General features: G+C 46.5%; 5 protein-coding genes across 6 annotated transcripts in view; 3 read left to right on the top strand and 2 right to left on the bottom strand.

The window, feature by feature from the left end:
- The window catches only part of LOC130581449 (histo-blood group ABO system transferase 1-like), an 11,630-nt gene extending 8,629 nt beyond the window's left edge, over positions 1-3,001 (bottom strand). Inside the window, exons 1-2 of one of the 2 annotated variants that reach the window (XM_057379556.1) lie at positions 2,982-3,001; positions 306-489 (exon numbers count right to left, since the gene is read on the bottom strand). In XM_057379556.1, coding sequence (XP_057235539.1) covers positions 306-415 — 110 coding nt within the window. In that variant the 5' untranslated portion in view covers positions 416-489; positions 2,982-3,001. Of the gene's footprint in view, positions 1-305; positions 490-2,981 lie in introns of those variants that run through there. The other variant, XM_057379557.1, reaches the window with a different exon arrangement.
- A 423-nt stretch (positions 3,002-3,424) lies between these two features.
- LOC130581451 (olfactory receptor 6B1-like) lies at positions 3,425-4,395 on the top strand. The gene has a single exon (XM_057379558.1). It carries the CDS (start codon positions 3,435-3,437, stop codon positions 4,392-4,394), a length of 960 nt encoding a protein of 319 aa, XP_057235541.1. The 5' UTR covers positions 3,425-3,434; the 3' UTR covers position 4,395.
- Positions 4,396-6,840: 2,445 nt separating this feature from the next.
- On the top strand, positions 6,841-7,818 carry LOC130581447 (olfactory receptor 6Y1-like). Its single transcript, XM_057379554.1, has one exon. The coding sequence runs from the start codon at positions 6,841-6,843 to the stop codon at positions 7,816-7,818; it is 978 nt and encodes a 325-aa protein (XP_057235537.1).
- A 2,173-nt stretch (positions 7,819-9,991) lies between these two features.
- LOC130581438 (epimerase family protein SDR39U1-like) lies at positions 9,992-15,154 on the top strand. Its single transcript, XM_057379544.1, has 6 exons — positions 9,992-10,043; positions 10,313-10,419; positions 10,721-10,803; positions 11,344-11,465; positions 12,466-12,609; positions 12,813-15,154. The coding sequence occupies exons 1-6, from the start codon at positions 10,013-10,015 to the stop codon at positions 13,226-13,228; spliced, it is 903 nt and encodes a 300-aa protein (XP_057235527.1). The 5' UTR covers positions 9,992-10,012; the 3' UTR covers positions 13,229-15,154.
- Positions 15,155-16,389: 1,235 nt separating this feature from the next.
- LOC130581439 (olfactory receptor 10A7-like) lies at positions 16,390-19,558 on the bottom strand. The gene is made up of 3 exons (XM_057379545.1): positions 19,214-19,558; positions 18,162-18,343; positions 16,390-17,360 (listed from the first exon to the last, which is right to left on the bottom strand). Exon 3 carries the CDS (start codon positions 17,358-17,360, stop codon positions 16,410-16,412), a length of 951 nt encoding a protein of 316 aa, XP_057235528.1. The 5' UTR covers positions 18,162-18,343; positions 19,214-19,558; the 3' UTR covers positions 16,390-16,409.
- Positions 19,559-19,818: the final 260 nt, after the last annotated feature.

The following is a 19,818-nucleotide window of genomic DNA, read 5'->3' on the forward strand; positions in this document are numbered from 1 at the left end:
CTCTCTCTCTTTCTCTCTCTCTTTTTTCTCTCTCTCTTTCTGTCTAGCTCTCCTTTTTGACTGGAATTGCTTGGATCCCTTGGGCTTTCCACTCTGTCTCTGATGCATTTCTCTTTCTTTCTAAGTTGAAGGCCACAATCCTTTTCTCTAGGTCAGCTTCTCTTCTCCATCCATTCTGGGTCTGTTCTGGAAAGACTCTTGTTTCCATTCTGTGTTTGTGCTATGCCCATCCCCTCTTTCAGCTGCTCCCCAGCCTCTCTTCCTGCTGGCCCCCCTTTCTTACCCCCCAGCCCCACAATACTCACAATGATCCTTCCAATCCTCGCACTTGAGCAGCTCCTGTTCTCTTTCTCTTCTCTCCCCACACCTGCTGAGGCAGTGGCAGCACAGCAAACCCTTCCTGAGTGTCACCCATGTGTCAGCAGCTGGGCTCAGGGCCAGAGGATGGGTCCCCACCCCGTTCCTCACCTTCTGTGGGAGTGCTGGCACCTGAGTAATGGAAAAACAACAAGAAACTAACAAGCAATTATTCCCCAGCACTACAACACTGATGAGCAAGAATGCTGCTGCCTAAACTTTCGATATGGAGATTTTTCTTTTTTTCAGAATGCAGGTGTTTGTTTTTAAGAGTTGACCCAATGGCAAATATCTGTAACACAGACATTTCCAACCAGTGTCGTGATTATTTAATGTATGGAGAAACAAAGGCACTGCTAAGAGTTTTATTGGCCAAAGCTACGCATCATGAGCCAACAGCAAAGTTCAATTGTGCTGAGTTATAGCCTGATGCCTTGTCACAGAGAMAACATCGACTTTGGAGAAAGGAAAAAACCAATTATCAACAGTGTTACAACATCAAATTAGCAAATAAAAAAATTAACAAGTAAACAAGCAACCACCAGCAGAGCGACACCTTCGTGAGGTTTGGAAAAAGGAGGGGAATGTATTCCCTGTAATTCTGTTCTCAGCTCTCCTGGGCTTTGAAGGTAATAAACTGAGTGATGTTGTACCATCCTGGGAAATCTTACACTCAGCTGGAGCTGCAGACAGCCTGCAGGAACTGTAAATGCTCACAGCTTTTTACAAACCAGCCTTTGGGGAGAAACAGAAAAACAACGGGGTAAGGTTTGAGCTAAACGAGAGAGAGAAAGAAACAGAGATACTGATCTCTTGCTGAGGCAAAGAGCATTTAATTTCTTTTTCTCCARCTTTGTTCGAGGTCTTTCTTCTCGTCTGATCTCTCCTGAGCTCTGAGAATACCAAGAAAAGTGGTGAGTGTCCTGGAAATGGCATTCCAAGTTCTTACCAGGAGCTGGGGTGACAGAACAAGGGGGAATGGGCTTCAAAATGAGGAGTGGGTTTAGATGGGATATTGGAAAGAAATCCTTCCCTGGGAGGGTGGTGAGCCCTGGCACAGGGTGCCCAGAGCTGCTGTGGGTGCCCCTGGATCCCTGGCAGTGCCCAAGGCCAGACTGGACGGGGTTTGGAGCACCCTGGGACAGTGGGAGGTGTCCCTGCCATGGCTGGGGTGGCACTGGATGGGCTTTGGGGTCCCCACCAACCCAAACCATTCTGGGATTCTGTGATTCTATGAGCAGTTTTCAAGAGAAACATGGAGAAGTTTCTCCAAGTGTGAGAGAGAAGAAAGAGGGATTGCTTGGAAAGGAAAACACAGGTGGACTTAATAGATTAAAATACTAGAAATACAGAAATTTCTTATTGTACTTCATGTGCTTTTAAAAATCCTGTGACCTCTGTTGAGAGTATAAGTGAAATATAACCTTTCCCTCACCCTCTCTCTGTGTTTTCTATGCAATAGCAGCATTTCTGAACATATTTATGTGGTAAAAAAAGGCATTTGTATTCCACTTGCAAGGGATCAGAATGTAAAATCATTCACCATTATTTTTACCTGAAAACTTCATTCTTGAAACATGGAATTTATCTTTCTATGCCGCCTGAGAGCAACCTGTTTTTTGAGGATGGGTACCTGAAATGCTCCAATTTATCACCCTTTTAAAATTAAATTACTGCCAGCCAATATTCTAAGGCACTATGAAGCAGATACAGAATTTTTCCTGTATTGGGATGTGGAACCATAATTTTTATTTTCCCTTTTTGATATCCTTTTCATTCAGGCACTTTGCAGTTATGGTTTGTATTCTATAACATGCTAAATCACTTTAATTAGATTTTTTTTTCCTTGAACTGCTTGAATCTCMACTGGCTACACTGGAAAATGAATTACCTGCCTTACTTGCCAGCATTTACCACAGCTTAAATCTCATGGAAGGCTGGGAGATGTGAAAGCYGTCCTTAAGAATGGAATTGTATTTAGTATTCTGTCAGTTTATTATTTGGCAGCAGCAGTGTACTTGTAATGAAATAGGTAAGCTATTTAATTAGATTGGTTCTACATGGATTATCCATATGCAAGAGAGAAAATCCAATTTGAAACAGATCTTTTGAAACTCAGACAGATAAATAATGAAAYCACAAAATTACATATTTATTTTTCTTTTAAAATATAAAATTAATGGATTTTTTTCTCAATGTTTAATATGAAAAATGTTTTGTGAATGACAAATACTGAACATCATTYTAGAAAGTCAGTTGATYATTGGATAGGRATGTGCAGGAATAGGTAAAAAAWWGTTGTTTGAAACCTCCTCTAAGAARTGGAAAAGAAGAAGAATAAACATCAAATTCCAGGTATTTTGTGATAAATCAAGATTAATTCTATCAATTAATGCAGAAGAAAAATTATGGGTGGCTACTGTAATTATTGTAATCTAAGACTATATGTAAAAACTGTTATTTGGGAGGAAAAGTGGCCTACTTTAGTCAATTCATTGAAAATGAGAGAAATTTTACAATGCTCAAGTCCTTCCCAATTTTGAAAGAGAAAACCCAAATGCACATATCCCATACCCCTAGCAAATTTTATTTAAAGAACTCCATGTGAGAGAACAAACACTTACTTTCTTCTGCAAATATTGAAGAGTAAGGGAGACAGTGAATCAGCCCAAGCCAAGTTTTCTGTTCCACTRAGCAAGACTCTTCTATCCAGATCTCCTGGCTTTAGTGACCATCTGAAAATAGCTCAGAACTGAAGTCAAATGCACCCTTAATAATACTGCCTCTTCCCCTTGGACTGGCTTTYAAGTGAGGATAGGGTAAGAAGGTCTGTAAGAAATCAGTGAAGCCTAAACATTTTCTTAGAGCTGGAATCCAAATCACCAATCCTGCTGTAGGACACAAAAAAAAAATCAGAAATGGTTAAATAATAAAGAATAAATAACTGGTGTGGAATCCCTACTTCAAATGTGTATTTGMAAGTGCAGTGTGAAGAAAATGCTTGGGGGAGATAACACAAAATGTTCCCTGTTTCTTTTTCTTTCCCTCCCTACCCATTCCAGGTCTTCAGGGTCATCATGATCCAAGGAAATGCATCCCACATCCATGAGTTCATYCTCCTGGGATTTCCTGCCACCAGAGAGCTACAGGCTCTGCTGTTTGTAAYCTTCCTGACTGTTTATTTGTTGACTGTCACTGAGAACATCGTTATCATCGCTTTAATCATAAATCATCACCAGCTGCACAAACCCATGTACTTTTTCTTAGGCCACCTGGCTTTCCTGGAGGCCTGGTACATCTCAGTCACTGTTCCCAAACTGCTGCTCARCTTTTTGGTGAAGAGTAAGAGCATCTCCTTCACGGGCTGCATGGTCCAGCTGTTCTTTTTCATCGCCCTGGTGTGCACCGAGTGTGTCCTGCTGGCTGTCATGGCCTGTGACCGCTGCGTGGCCATCTGCAGCCCCCTGAGATACACGGCCACCATGAGYCCCCGGCTCTGCCTGCAGCTGGCCACGGGCTCCTGGCTGCTGGGCTTCCTCATGTCTGTCATCAARGTCTTCTTCATCTCCCAGCTCTCCTTCTGCACCCCCGGCGTCATCAACCACTTCTACTGCGACATCAGCCCCCTGCTCAACCTGTCCTGCTCCGGGCGGCGCGTGGCCGAGATGGTGGACTTCATCTTGGCCCTGCTCATCTTGCTGATCCCCCTGTCTGTCATCATCATTTCTTACATCTGYATCATCAGCACTGTTTTGTCCATCCCCAGGGCCCAGAACAGGATGAAAGCCTTCTCCACCTGTGCTTCCCACCTGGCCGTGGTGATCATTTTCTTCTCGGCCATGCTCTTCATGTACGCCCGGCCCAGGAGTGCGCGCTCCTTGGATCTCAACAAGCTGGTTTCTATTTTTTACACCGTAGTCACTCCAATGCTAAATCCTTTAATTTACTGCCTGAGGAACCAGGAAGTCAAGGACACTTTGTGGAAGGTCTTGTGCAGCACGGCTGCTCTCTCCAGAGTTTCTACAGCTGATCACTAATGCGATGCTTGGAAGATAATCTTCCCACTAATTTGAGTGCTATGAAAGTCTAATAAAATCTTTACTTTGACAGAAAGGGCTTTTAGGGTTTTCTTTCAACACCTTTCTTTCAACCTTCTTAACCATCCTTCAACATTCCTTCTCCCAAGACAAYCTGCACATTCAGCTAAAACCAGCAAATGCTAACACTGTGTGAATGTGAAAGGTGTTTCTACTGAACACATCACACATCATTCCTGAGGAGAAGAAAAGGCAATAATTTTTTCTGGTGCGCATCAAAGGACAAAATTGCATTCTGACCTTGATCCAACTTAATATGAAATTAGGATTCAAGAGCTTGAGGCACCAAATGAATAGCTATGCCAACATTCTTTACAGTAATGAGGATGGGAACTTGAGTAATTCAGATAATAACAATATAATAATAATTTTCCACAGCTGTGATAGGAGAACATGAACCATCACCAAGAAGCTTCTTCTTTATTAATTTCAAATATAACTTTGGGAAGTAGCTGAGATTCAGAAAAAAAAAAWYTTGATTTTTGGAGAAGAGGGTTAATTTGTATGGTTTAATTTCTGTTTTAAATGCTAAATGAGCCTCCTGATTTTTAAATGTTATTTTCTTCTACTCCTTCAACATTACATAAGGAGATATAAGCACTAAGAGAAGAATCAGTTGTCTGAACACAGGTCATTCCTAAAATAACATTCAAAGGAGGGGGTCAAGAAGAACTTTAACACACAGATGCAAAATCTTGCTCCTGGGAAAGAATCACCAAATCTTTCATTATGAGTTGGGCACTCACTGTCTGAAAAGACAAAAGCAACTGAAATTAATGGCAACAAATTAAATTCAGGTAAGATAGTCCAAAACAAGGAAAAAAAATTAAACAAAACCATAAACAAAACCAATCAGAGGGATTAAGCACCACACACAGTCCCAGAGAKGTAACGAAATCTCTGTGCTTTGAACTTTTCAAAACTTGACCTGACAATTCACTGAAAAAACCTGACCACACTGAAATAKGTTTGTGACAAGAGAGCAAGTTTAAAAATCCTGCAGCAGCATCTCAGCCCTCTCTGGGAAGCAGCTGACCTCATCTCTGCCCCTCCTTTTGCTCTTAACACATTTGTACTGTGTTAGACTGTTCAGAAAAAGCACAGATTGGCTGTTTGTGTATCTGAGGATTGTACAAGTGACTTCAGTGTCTGTGAAACTATTTATTCCAAAAACAATCAGAAGTTAAGGCTACGGATTCAGATTAGGGCACTGAGATACTTTTCTAATTTATCTTTTGGTAAAAAGCTGTCATATCCTCTGCCTCAGTGTATGTTTTTATTTTCCTCYGCCCTATAAAGATCAGTAGACATTAGCTGGTATTTTTTCATTATTCAGTGTCTCAGAAAAAAATCTTCAGTTTTTTACTTTACTCTGCATGGAATCACAGAAGAAACAATAACAAACTTCTTTCTGTGATTGCTTCCATTGGGAGGCTATCTGTAATTTCTTAATCAAATCTCCTGAGATACCAGAGGTAAATAAAGTGTTGATTTATCTGTGTTGSTATAAATCCCACAACTGACACATCAGTCTGCACTTCACCTGTACCCTACTGGTCACATTCTCCAGGATCAGTGAAGGCTGTGGATTCCCACTACTGAAGGTTGAGAACAATTTTGTTTTTAATAGCACAGGCAGAGCCATTCTTATTTTTGAAGGATTAATCTGAGTTAGTTGCTAAAACTAACCTAAAACTAACTAATCTGAGTTAGGTGATAAAACTAACCAGACCTATAATGATAATTCCCTGACTTATGCTGTATCTAGGATGCTGTGGGTATCTTTTATCTCAAGATTTTATGTAGATGTAACTCAGTTAGATATAGAAACCTCTAATAGAAACCTCCATCAGGTGTGTTTGGAGAGGGGTTTTTAAATCAAAMTGAATATATCCTTGTAGGACTTCAMATTTCCCTTACAGTTCATAAAATATAGATGACAGAACTTTAGAAATGGTGTAACTTTAGAAATGATGTAACTTTAGAAATGTTTAGATGTAGAAGCTGAAACATTGGCAATGTGAATGTTTACTTATAAGCTCATAACCTATTATTTCTTTATAGTGGATGGATAATATAATAGCATCGTTCATCTCGCTTATTTTATACCTTTGTCTTAGATGAGACAAGACTTGTAATGCCTATTTATCTCTGTGAAATGTAAAGTAAATAGCATGMTTTTAATTTTTAAAATTAAATTTTTTTAGTTGAGCAGACAATTGTCACAAAATTAATTTCTAAAAACCCAGCAACAAAATGTCCAAACTTTTACAGTGTCTTTAAGTGGTGGTGTAATGTATGGCTATGAATTTAATTAATGATGTATAGTTAGGTGTCATTGTATTAATTTATTTCAGGTGGATAAAATTCATCTTTCTACTCCAGGATGGGTGGGAGCAATGAAACCAGTGTCACATATTTCATTCTCCTGGGTTTTCCCACCACTGCTGAACTGCAGCTGCCTCTCTTCTCYGCTTTACTCCTGGTTTATTTATTAACAGTGCTGGAAAACTTCCTTATCATTCTCCTCATCCGAACTAACCGCAGCCTGCAAAAACCCATGTATTTCTTCCTGGGGAATCTGTCYTTTTTGGAGATCTGGTACGTGTCTGTCATTGAGCCCAAGATGCTCGCAGATGTGCTCTCTCATGATAAACAGATCTCATTTCAGGGCTGCATGACCCAGCTGTATTTCTTTGTCACTTTTGTTTGYACCGAGTACATCCTGCTGGCTGTCATGGCCTACGACCGCTTCGTGGCCATCTGCAAACCCCTCAGGTACCCCCTCATCATGAGCCACCACTTCTGTGCTCAGCTGCTKGCTGCCTGCTGGATCTGTGGCTTGGCCACTTCTTCCATCAAGCTGAGCTTCATAGCCCGCCTCTCCTTCTGCCATGAGGACAAAATCAATCATTATTTCTGCGACATCTCACCCCTGCTGAACATTTCCTGCAGCGACTCCTCTCTGGCTGAGCTGGTGGACTTTGTCCTGGCTCTGATGGTCATCATGGTCCCTCTGTGCGCCGTGGTGGCCTCCTACATCTGCATCCTGYTCACTGTGCTGAAGATTCCTTCCTCCCAGGGGAGGCAAAAGGCTTTTTCCACCTGCAGCTCCCACCTGACCGTGGTGATTTTGTTCTACTCCACCACTCTCTTCACCTACGCCCACCCCAAGCTCATGTACACCTATCGTGCCAACAAGCTGGTGTCAGTCCTCTACACGGTGGTTGTGCCACTTCTGAACCCTCTCATTTATTGCCTCAGGAACAAAGAAGTCAGGCTGGCAGTCAGAAAGACCTTTACTTGCAGAAGACAYCCCAAAGAAATCAAGGAAAGGCTCCCAGAGAAGGGGCTTTGCYCATGAAAATCTGGCAGTGCTGATGAGTTAAAGTCAGGAGGTGCAGACCTTAATCCATGCCAAAGTGAAACTCTCCTCTTTGTGCACACACAACTATATTTATTGAACTAGACATTAATATATTTAAGTTAGATCTATGTATTTACATGGCTTTGACTTAAGTTGTTTGGGTTTGGRATTTTTTTTTGCTTGTTTTCCCCCTAAGAWTYWCTGCTGTCACCCTTTCTTAAGTCTSCAGCTCAATGACTGCTSTGTTTTTAAAGAGGTTTTGGAAATGCTAGAAAATCAACCCCAGATCTGTTTGCCCTAGATAAAACAGAGTCCAGAAAGCACTGTAAAATGTGTGTGAAAAGCAGATATCCATGTGTGATTTATTTACTCTGAGATTTTGCTGTTATCTTTTGAAAGAAATAGGCAGCAGGAAAGGATGAGTAGTTTTAACATTCCTGGATACCTGATGTAAGATAAAAGGAATCATCCTCTGAAGCAGAATATTTTTTAATGTGGATTTGGAGAAAGTATAATGTGAGCAGCAAATGCTACAGCTGAATYTTCCCTTGGGCTCTGTCTCAGCTTCACAACGAGACCGAGGTACCTTAAATAACCTTATTGCACACACAAAAATATTTGTTCCATGAAGAAATTCAGACACACCTGAAAGGATGAATCACTTCAATATTTCCTTCAGGCTGCAGGAGCCCTGGATGTTGCAGAATTTCATCAGGAGTCATGATTTATGCAGGAGGCTGGAAACGGAGCTGATGAATCTGAGTCAAACACGGATCATCTGTGAGAAAATCTGATTGTAAAATACAGAAACAAATAAAATAAGAAAGAAATAAACTAAGAAAACTACTCCACGTTCAGACTATCAGAGTGCTTCAGACCTTTTAATATTCTGTAATAAATAAACAAATAATTAAACAAATCTATCAGCAATGTGTCTCCATATGCCCATATAAAACTTGAGTTTACAAAAAGACCACAGTATCTGAAAAAGCACTTTAAAAGGAAAGGGTTTATTTAGCACCTTTACTGAAATTGRTAATGAACACAGTGTCCAATTTGGTACAGACAGATGATCAGAATGTAAAATAAAGGACATCAGGACCTTTCAAGAGTGTCCAAGAACATTTTGTATTTCTAGATAGTCAGTAAAAGCAGGAAATATAAAAAAAATCTAGGAGAAACTAGAAGAAAGTGAGGTTTTGTTTAACCATRTTTAGGCATTTACAATCCAGATGTAAAATTAGATGTGTGCTGWTGTCCTTACAAACCATTCTGTGGGTGAAGGGATGGGTGTTAACATCTYTGAAAGGAGTTTTAATGTCTCTCCTAACCGCAAGCAGCAGGTTTCTAACAAAGCCCAGCCAGCCTGATTCCAGAAACAGAAAAGTGGGTCTGCACCCGCACTTTGGGGTCAAATGACAGGTTCAGGGTGGGATACGTGTAGGGAGCTTGGGAGCTGTACCTTCCCAGTCCCTCCGCTACTGGGGAAAGGAAGAGACATGTGAGGCCGGGAATTTGGGATAAAAGGTGGCTTTACCCTCCCAAACCCCGAGAGAAAAACCCCACGGGCGTGTGCCCCAGTGAACTCTCTCCCTTTATTCCAATAAAGCTGCAGGACTCCTCTGTCTCCTTTTTGGGCATAAACCTCTGTTACCGTGGGTTCATTTCCCTCACACCCTCACGATCCGCTCCGCGCGCCCTCAGCCGCTTCAAGGACCTCCCCGCCGCTGGGGGGCGCCGTGCGCGGCGGGAGGAGCATGCGCGGTGAGTGCCCCTCAGCCCCGCTCCCGCTGCCCGGCGCATGCGCGGTGAGTGCGCTCCCGTCCCGTGAGGGCGCATGCGCAGTGAACACCGCTCCGTTCCCGTGCCTACGCATGCGCAATGAGTGCTGCTCCCGTGCCGGCGCATGCGCAGTGAGTGCGCCCTCCCATGCGGGCGCATGCGCAGTGAACGCCGCTCAGTTCCCGTGCCGGCGCATGCGCGGTGTGTGCCGCTCCCGTGACGGCGCATGCGCGGTGAGTGCGCTCCCGTCCCGTGAGGGCGCATGCGCAGTGAACGCCGCTCACTCCCGTGCCGGCGCATGCGCAGCGAGTGCCGCTCCGCTCCCGTGCCGGCGCATGCGCAGTGAACGCCGCTCCGCTCCCGTGCCGGCGCATGCGCAGTGAACGCCGCTCCGCTCCCGTGCCGGCGCATGCGCGGTGCCGCCATGCGGGTGCTGGTGGGTGAGTGCGGGGCCTGTGAGGGAGCGGGGCCCGGTGAGCGCAGCGGGGATTTGGAGAAGGGAAAAGCGATCCTGGATTGCTGGTGCTGCCCGCTGGGTTGGAGCCAGGCCGCCCCTTCCCCCCGGCTGTGGGAGGCTGGCCGGGGCCCGGCGGGGCTGTGGGCTGTGGGGCTGCATCCCCACCAACGGGCCGCAGGGCGCTAATGCGGCCAGAGAAGGGTGGCCCAGACAGACCCTGATCTCTGTCTGTGTCTCTCTCTCTGTCACCAGGCGGTGGGACAGGCTTCGTGGGCACAGCCCTGACGCAGCTGCTGCGGAGCCGAGGGCACCGAGTGACCCACGTGTCTCGCCGAGGCGGCAGGAATCGGATCAGCTGGGTATGAGAGGAGAGGGAACGTGGGAGGGCTGAGAAACAAACCTGGGGTGAGACAGAGGGACTCTGCCATGGGAAATCTGGCTCCTGTGGATGTACTTGTGGGCTGCTGGGGGCTCCATGTGCCACRGTCACTGGAATGAGTACTGCTGTARCTCCAAGGAGCAAAACYKTCTCCATTCATGCTTGTGCTCCAGAAATGTCAGGAAGATACTGGCTGGAGTTCTTAKCACCCTGCCCTGTTTATTTGTTTATTTGAGCAGAGGGGAAGTTTGATGTGTGTTTTCTGTGTTACTCCTGCCTAGGAAGAGCTGTCCCGCTCTGGACTGCCCGTGTGTGATGCTGTGGTCAATCTGGCTGGTCAAAATGTCCTCAACCCTCTCCGCAGGTAACTTGATCTCCCACAGTGCTGTTGGGACAAGGTGAAGGTGAGACAGTCGTGTTGTCAGAGAATGTGAAAAGGGAGGAAACAACACAGTTAACTCTTGAGTTAACTAACTGTTGACATTTGTGTTCCCAAATATCCAGAACATTTCAGTGGGCCTGGTAGGTTCTGAGAGACCTTTGGAAGATTCCCTTCTGGATCTGCAGCTGCAGAGAAAAATTAGTTCCATGTTTCAAAAAAGACATTGGATGCTTACATTTGGTAGTGCAAAATCAGAACCAATGTTTGACCTCTGGGAGGAACAGCTTTGGTATCTAGCTCCTTTGCTAACTTTGTCCTAAGGCAACACACAATCTTTTAAGGGAAATGAAGAGCCACCATCTTCCAAAGTTCCCCTGCATTTCTGTTGTGAGGTGACACGTCCTCCCTTCACTTGGGTGGGAGGAGTTCCTGTGACCTCTCCTGTGCTTGTGAGCAGGTGTCAGCTGGGATCCCCCTTGCTGGGATGTGAGCTGTATAACCCCTGGTTCCTCCCTTTTCCAGATGGAGCGATTCCTTCTGCAGGGAAATCATCAGCAGCCGGGTGGACACCACGAGGACCTTGGCCAAGGCCATTGCTGCTGCTGAGCATCCCCCCCGGGCGTGGGTCCTCGTCACTGGCGTAGGTATTGGTTAGGCCTGGCCAAGACATCCCTCAGGCTGACCTGGAGAAGTTTTACCTGCAAAGACAGTTCCACGGGAGCACGTGCCTTGCCATCAATGTCACTGTGTTTAGGCAAGCCTTGATAAGCTTTGTAGTGCTGCTGGAGGGGCATTTGGGTGCCTGTGCTTTCTCTTGGTGTTATTAGGACCAAAGCTTTTCTGTGTTTTGCTGTGAAAGCCTTTTGGCATCCTGTAGAACCTGTTTGGCTAAGCAGGGCCTCAGCTGAAGCGCTGTGCATTATCTCCAACTTTGCATTTCTGCTTGCTGCACTCCTTAAAGCTGCCATGGTTTATGCTCTGTGATGCCCAGTGTTAAAGCAGGTGCCTCACAGCCAGCTCAGTGTGTTGCTTGCAGGCCTGTTTGGGTTTTGGGGCTGCCTGAGCAGTAGTGCATCCTCCTGAACTCACAGAGCACATTGGGAGTTCAGAGACCTGTCAGCATTGCCACCAGAGAGCCCCTGTGCTGTTCATGTGAGGATGTCCCTGATGGGGATTGAGCTCATGGAATCCCTGAGTGGTTTGGGTTGGAAGGGACCTTGAAAGCCCATCCAGTCCCACCCCTGCCATGGGCAGGGACACTTTCCACCATCCCAGGTGGTTCCAAGCCCTGTCTAACCTGGCCTTGGACACTGCCAGGGATGGGACAGCCACAGCTTCTCTGGGCACCCTGTGCCAGGGCCTCCCCACCCTCACTGGATAGACTTTCTTCCTAATAGCCAATCTAAAGGTAATTTCTATTTGAAGCAATTCCCCCTTGTCCTGGCACTCCAGGCCCTTGTCTCTCTCAGCTTTCTGGTAGGCTCCTTTCAGGAACTGGAAGGTTACAATTAGGTCTCTTTCCTGGGCTGAACCATCCCAGTTCTCTCAGCCTTTCCTCATAGGAGGAAGAGAAAAGTCTGATGGGGAAGGGAGGGCTTGGTGTCATCATTCAACCCGGACTGCCTTTCTGCTGTCACCCTGCAGGTTATTACCGCCCCAGCCCCATCGCTGAGTACACTGAGGAGAGTCCAGGAGGGAATTTTGACTTCTTCTCCCGCCTGGTGAGCTCTTGGGAGGATGCAGCTCTCATCTATGGGAGCCCAACTCGTGGAGTTGTGGTGAGATCAGGTGAGATGGGGCATGGTGCTTGTTAAAGGTGCTCTGCTTCACTGCTGAGGCAGGAGTGGGAAGAGGTGGGTAAAGGACATCAGTTCTTCTGCCTCTCCCTGTTGGGGTCCTGTTCCAGCCCAACCCTCAAGGATTCTCCTGCTTGTAGGGCTGGGTGTGAAGGGGGAACAGGAGCACCTGGTCTCACTGTCTTCTCCCCACAGGTGTGGTGCTGGGTCGAGGTGGTGGTGCCATCTCTCAGATGATCTGGCCTTTCCGTCTGGGACTTGGGGGCCCCTTGGGCTCCGGACTGCAGCCCTTCCCCTGGATCCACATTCGGGACCTGTGTGGGATTGTGTGCCACGCCCTGGAGAAGGAGAATGTGCGGGGCATCCTCAATGGGGTTTCCCCAACATCCTCTGGCACCTCCAATGGTGCCTTTGCTCGGGAGCTGGCTGCAGCCCTGGGCCGCCCCGCCCTGCTGCCGGTGCCTGCCTGGGCTGTGCGCGCTGTTTTTGGGGAGGAGCGGGCGGTCATGCTGCTCAAGGGACAGAAAGTGCTGCCCAAACGCACCCTGGAGAGCGGCTACCGCTTCCTCTTCCCCGAGCTGGCTGCAGCTCTGAGGGACATTGTGGCTTAAGGCCTCCCCTCCTGGGCTGGGCTGAGCCTGTTTGTGTGAGCTCACATGCCTTCCCATGCCAGAGGGGAGCCCTGCCCCTCAACACCTCCCTATCCCCATCCATCTTTCCCCCATTTATCTGTTTATGTGTTTATCCCCAGTTTAGGAACCATCCCTCTCACTGCCACCTGCATCTTAGCACTATACCTACATTTGGGGAAGGGCACAAGCCCTGCCTGCCACCTGAATCTCAACACTGTCTGCATTTGGGGAAGGGCACAAGCCCTGCCTGCCAGCTGAACCTCAACACTGTCTGCATTTGGGAAAGGGCACAAGCCCTGCCTGCCAGCTGAATCTCAACACTGTCTGCATTTGGGGAAGGGCACAAGCCCGGCCTGCCAGCTGAACCTCAACATTACCTGCATTTGGAAAAGGGCACAATCTCCTCAGAAGATTGTGGCTATGGAATTGCCCATTTTCCCTTTCCCATGGTGTGTGTGAACTGCTGGCAGAGCAGCTAGGGGCTGTGATGTCTTCTCCTCTGAGAGACAGGTGGCAGCAGGAAATAGGTTGTAATGCTGTTGTAATTCTTCCATGGTACTGGAAGTCACCCTTCCTGGTTTTCCCCACGATGACACAGGCAAAGCAGAAGAGCAGAAGTTCCTTTCTCAGTCTCAGTGGTTGTGGGAGAAGATCCATCTTTAGAGCAGTGCAAAGGGTGCTGAGTACAGATTGTGGGGAGACTCTGCTATCTCCTTTCTTGTTGCTGGTTCCAAGTTGATGTGTCAGTACTTTCAGCAGAGTGCAGTCCAAAGAGTTACATCCTTCCAGGGTTCCATACCCTTTGTGCTGTGGCAGGGATGAGGGAGAGCAGTGCTTTGCCAGCCTGTGGGAAAAGGGTGACAATCAGACTGTGGCCCTTGGACTGCTTTGCCTTTCCTAAATGCCCATTACATCTAATGTGCTGAGGAAAACTGGGTGGGTGGTGCATCACTGTGAGGCAGTGAAGGTCACAGCTTTAGTCTAAAGAAGCATTTCAGTGTTGCCTTCACTGCCTTACCTCAGAGCAGGGTGTTTTATTCAGCCCTTGAGGCGGTTCTTGTGCTCAGGGTGTTTCCCCTGACTGGGCAGTGAGAATATCCACGCTGCCTGGTTTTCCTAGGGAAGCAGTAGAGAAGATTGTGGAGAAGATTGCAGTTTCATCATCTCATTGTGGCAGGAAATGCATCCATGTGCTTCCTTTCCATGTGCTTCCCACTTCCATATCCTAAAGTGGTTTGCAGGACGTGAACTGCACAGAGCAGTGAAGTTTATTATAGAAGTACTTCTAGAGAAATATTCCCAGTGTGATGTATCTCAGGGCTAGAAAATTCTATTAAAAGGCACTTCAGGCAGATAAAAAGACCTGCTCTTTAAATAATTCATACAGAGTAGTCTATGTATTTCTAGTTAATGCCATGTTGTAGTCAGACTACTGTGCTTCAGTTTCCTGTCTGAGAGTGAGCTAACCTGCTCTGAGACACAGACAGGGTTCCCTGTGGGCCAGGAAGCACAGTGGGGACAATCAGTGCTGCTTTAGTTACCTCAGCTGAGTTTTTAGAGCTTCAGGCTTCAGTCAGCTTCCCCAGGTGCTGTGGCATGTAGCACCCTTCTCTCAGCCAGGCTGGTTAGGCACCCCAGCGAGGTTGTTTTCTGTGCCTGTGAATACCTTGATGATCACAATGGCTTTGAGTTGTGATTGGAAATGGAAACAAGCATGGCTGGAGAAGAACTGCCACCTTCAGCGCTTCTGAAACAGTAGAAAAAGAAGAATATCCCACGGAAGACTGCCATGAAGCAGAGTTGCCAGGCCTTGGACTCCCTGCCTGGATGTGTAACTCAACTCAGGACTTTTGAAAAGTTGCCTCTGCATGGTGTTTAGTTTAAATACATCACAGGTTTAAATGAGCTGCTGTCATCTCAATCTGTCTTATGAGGTCTGGAAGCACTGTCAGTGCAATTAAGACTTTCCATCATAAATTCACACACACCCCATGCCCCTTTCTCTGCAGAAGAGATGCACGTGTGACACAGGACATGTGTGACACAAGCACCATACATGCACCTCACTATGGCGCTGGCTCACTCATGTGGCACCCTCAGGGTTCACAAGCACCTGTGCACACTCACAAATCCTTTAAACCCTGGTGTGACCCCTCTGTCCACCCAGCACTCCAACATGGACCACAGCCTGCTGACCCATCCCACAGTCCCCTCTTTGCCAGCTGGTCCAGCGTGGCACACCAAAAATGCTCATCCCAAAGGCTCCCCACACTTGCAGGTACCTCCAGGTAACAACACAGATCTTTTGCCCTCCTGATATCCCTGCCCACACCTGGAGTCTCCTGCTTTCCAGCTGGTCTGGATTTTTGCTGGTGGATACACCAGTGCTCTCCTGGATTTTAGGGTGTACAGACAGTTGCCTCCCCCAGAATCAGGCATGTTTGCTCCCCTTGCTCATGCATCCCCCCCAGCAACTGCTCTTGGGGACAAAGTATTCCTTCCCAGTGGCTGTAGGGTGAGTTCCCCCTGGCTTCAGGAACTGCTACCACAGGCCAGGTCTCTGCTCTCCCTATTCCCTCTCTGACTGCAGTAGCTGCCCCCAAATCCACACATGCTGGCCTCTGGGACTCTCAGCAGAGGTTGCACTCTGCAGAGTTGATTTCCTTATCACTTTCATTCAGTGAAAATTTCATTTTTCATTCCTTGTTTCTGCTGGAAGGAATGGAAAACACAAGGGGAAAAAAAAAGTCAAAGCAAAACACAAAATCCCTATCAATTAGTGTATGCTCAGCCTGAAAAATTCACTGTAAAAGAGTATTGCTCCAGTGAGAGGGAACTCCTGCAATAAAAGTGGGAAGTTCCAACCTGGATATCTGAATTAGACATGGGAAGTGGGGTGGGTTGCAGATGGTCTGTTTTAGAAGAAGTGTCTAGTGTATATATATATATATATATATATATATAGTACTCCTAAGCAAGATGGAGATAGAAATTTTAAAGAAATTCTAAATAAATTGCTTCTAAAGCAAAGAATAAAGACATTTACAAGTGTGAAATAGATCTTTGTGCCTGCAGTTTCCACTGAGCTAGTAAACCATTAAAACCCACAAAAAAAAGGAAACAAAGTTTTAAATCTACACATTCACAGACAAGAAAATCTTTATTTCTTCATCAGCACAGCCACCATTCTGATTAGTACTTCTTTCACTTCTTTGTTCCTCAGACTGTAAATCAGGGGGTTTAATGTGGGAATTACAGTTGTGTATATGAGAGCAAGGATTTTCTTAGCACCTTGTGAATTACTGGATTTTGGCTGTAAATAAATCAAAGTCCCACTTGCACAGTACAACGTGACAACAGTAAGGTGTGAGGAGCAGGTGGAGAAGGTTTTATGCCTGCTCTCTGCAGAGGAAATCTTCAGGATGCTGGAGATGATGCAGACATAGGACAGCAGGATGAGGCAGAACGGCGTAAAGATGACGAGCGCCGTGGCTGAAACGATCTGCTTTTCATACAGCGAGGTGTCGGTGCAGGAGAGCACAATCAGCGGGGGAATGTCACAGAAGAAATAATCAATCTTCCTGGGCTCACAAAAGGACAAGGTGAACACCCAAGCTGTCTGCACCACCGACACAACGCTGCCGCTGCAGCAGCACAGCAGCACCAGGGAGAGGCAGAGCCGGGTGTTCATGATGGCAGCGTATCTCAGCGGGCTGCAGATGGCCACGTAGCGGTCATAGGCCATGGCTGCCAGCAGATACCACTCCGTGGATGCCAGGAAAACCACGCAGTAGAGCTGAGTGACACAGCCCCTGTAGGAGATGCTCCTGTCCTCTGACACGAAGGTCACCAGCATCTTGGGGACAACCACTGATGCTGTGGAAATGTCCAGGAAGGACAGGACGCGGAGGAAGAAGTACATGGGCGTGTGGAGGGTGGGGTGCACCGTGACCATGCAGATGAGAAGGTTCCCAATGAGAGTCGTGGTGTAAACTAAGCAGATTGTGAAGAACAGCAGGTGCTGAAGTTCTGGGTGGCTGGACAGTCCAGAGAGGACAAATTCAGTCAGCAGAGTGTGGTTTCTTGCATCTTGTTCCTCTGCTGGCTCCATCTGGAGGAATCAAACAGACAGACTGTCAGAGTCACTGCACTGAGACCAGGGTGTTTCAGCCAGTTACACAAAAAAGGAGCCCCTTGGGAATCCCTGGAGATCTGCTGGATCAAAGGGGGTGACTCTAAAACAGGTTGAGCTGAGCAAACTGAGACAGCAACAGTTGTGGGTGCTGGAAGTGCATGATCAGTGCCCTCCAAGTGTCGTTGTTTGAGACAGTGACCAAGCCTTCGACTGACAGGAGCTGGCGTTTCAGGGCTGGCTCCATCACAGGTTCAGGGTTAATTGCTGAGAATATTCACTCTCCTCAGCTGTCAGGTCTGTGCTCCCAGCTGGTCCCCACTGGTGCTTTGAGGGGAACACACAGATGACAACTGAAACACTCACAAACCAAAGAAAGAAAAAAACATATTGCTACCTTGAGGAGCAGTGGGCATTGCTCCCTGCACTCTGTTTTTCCTATTGAGTGGGCTGACACGGCAGGCAGCCTTCCTCCAAGACATCTGAGGTTACCTTTAGAGCAATTCAACAAAGATGAAAGCCAGGCAAATTCAAGCTGTTGCAGGCTTTGGCTCATATTCACATCAATCCCCAGGTGTCAGGGGGACAGAAATACTTCAAAGAGCCCAGCTTTGGGGAAAGCACTCCCAAATGGAGCAAGCAGAAGCTGTGAAGGGAAGATCTAAGACTCCTCTCCCCCAAAACACCCACAGACCGAAGAAAGCAGCACCAAAGTAAATCAAAACAAAATTCTGTCTGTAGGCAAAGGAAGAAGGAACAATTGGAGGTGGAGGTACTCACAGAGAATGGTAAGGAAAGTGCAGAAGGTGAAGCTCAGTCCCATCAGAGTCCCATCACCCTGAGGAGCGTTGCTGGTGTGCCATGTTGATGGGATATTTGTGCACTGCTGCACCAGCTGTGGCAGCTCTGTGTCTTCTCACCAGGATGGGAAACTGAGGCACTGAAAGAGAGAAGCGATCAGCCTGCCACAGAGGAGAAAGGGATCGTTAATTCTGCACCCTTCAGACTCATCACCAACCACTGCCCTACACCAGCAATCTCAAGGCACAAAATGCATTTTGGCATATGTAGAAATGTATCCATAAATGGGGACAGAGGGGGGAGGAAGCACCTTCTGTGCTGCTCACACATGGAGCACATCACCAGACCTGGAACACACAGAAAGACCCACAGCCAAAGCCAGAGCAGCACACACAACTCTGCCCTGACTCAGTCACTCCTCAGACTGACTCTGATTCTCTTCCAGGACATCTTTTATCCGTGGATTTTACGATGTGAACACAAAGGTGCAAGCTGTGGATCCTGGAGCCCACAGATGACTTTAACACACAAGCCCAATAAAGAAACTCCAAACATTCTCAGACATTTGATGGCCTGATGTATTTAAAAGGAAACTTTCTGGGTTTGACTTTTTCCATTGACAGAGGAATGAAATATTATTTGTCTGAGTGATAACTCAGTATAGTCTGTGCATGACAGAGAATGGCATTAAAAACTCCCTGCAGTGTCTAACAGCACACACTCACACTGGTTTTCTTAACCTGTTAGATCCATGCAGCTGAAGTGGAAACACCTAATTCTCCATATGAAAGTTTTAGATTATTGCTTTGATCATTAGCTCTTTATTAAAGTCAGCAACACTCACAGCAACCATGGTTTTACTGACAGTTAATCTTTTATTCCCTAAATCAGAACACCTCTCAGAAATAATCCTCAATTTATGTAACCCGTGTGTAGTGGCTCAGAGACCATTTAAATAAGTTTTAGCCTTAGTTCTTCCTTTGATTTTCTTTATACATTCACAATAGCCATTTTGAAGTAAAGTGCCCTACCTCCAGCAGTTCTGCCATCCAGTGCCTCCAAACTGGGTCATTCAAATTTTGACAGAAGTATTTGCTTTGTTTTCTTGCATTAGGGATGGTGTCGGGCTGATGATTCCTACTGTCAGCTTACATTGCAGATTAAAAATTGTATTTTAAATGCAGATGATCTTCTCTGGTCACAGCTTGAATAATCTGTTGATATGAATACACAGCATATACTGTAGAAAGTCAGCCAAAGACTCGTCTCATGGAAAAGAAGAAATAGAATTTGTTAGATTTGTTTCAACTCAGTTGAATTGGCTGCAACTGAAAAGGTGGAGACCTTAACGTATCTTTTTTTTTTCCCCAAGAAGGGAACAGCTGAGCTGCCTCTGACACCTGCCTTACTCCAGGTTTAAGTAGAGTCCCTTGAAATCCCTAATTCCCCTATGGGTGGGGTTAAATTCATCTGATTTCAGAAGTGTCAGGAATGGCTGTTCAGAGCTGTGCTCCCTCTGTGGGCAAGGAGGGGGTGGCAAACAATTACACCCTTAGGTGAAATGCCGCTCTGAATGGCAGCTTTCCCTCCTCTGTCTGTAAAATGGGACCAGAGGGACTTCAGACACAGGCACTCA

The sequence above is a fragment of the Malurus melanocephalus genome, unplaced genomic scaffold, assembly GCF_030028575.1.
Source record: "Malurus melanocephalus ecotype Western Australia unplaced genomic scaffold, MMel_1.1 scaffold_411, whole genome shotgun sequence".
Taxonomy (NCBI): Eukaryota; Metazoa; Chordata; class Aves; order Passeriformes; family Maluridae; genus Malurus; species Malurus melanocephalus.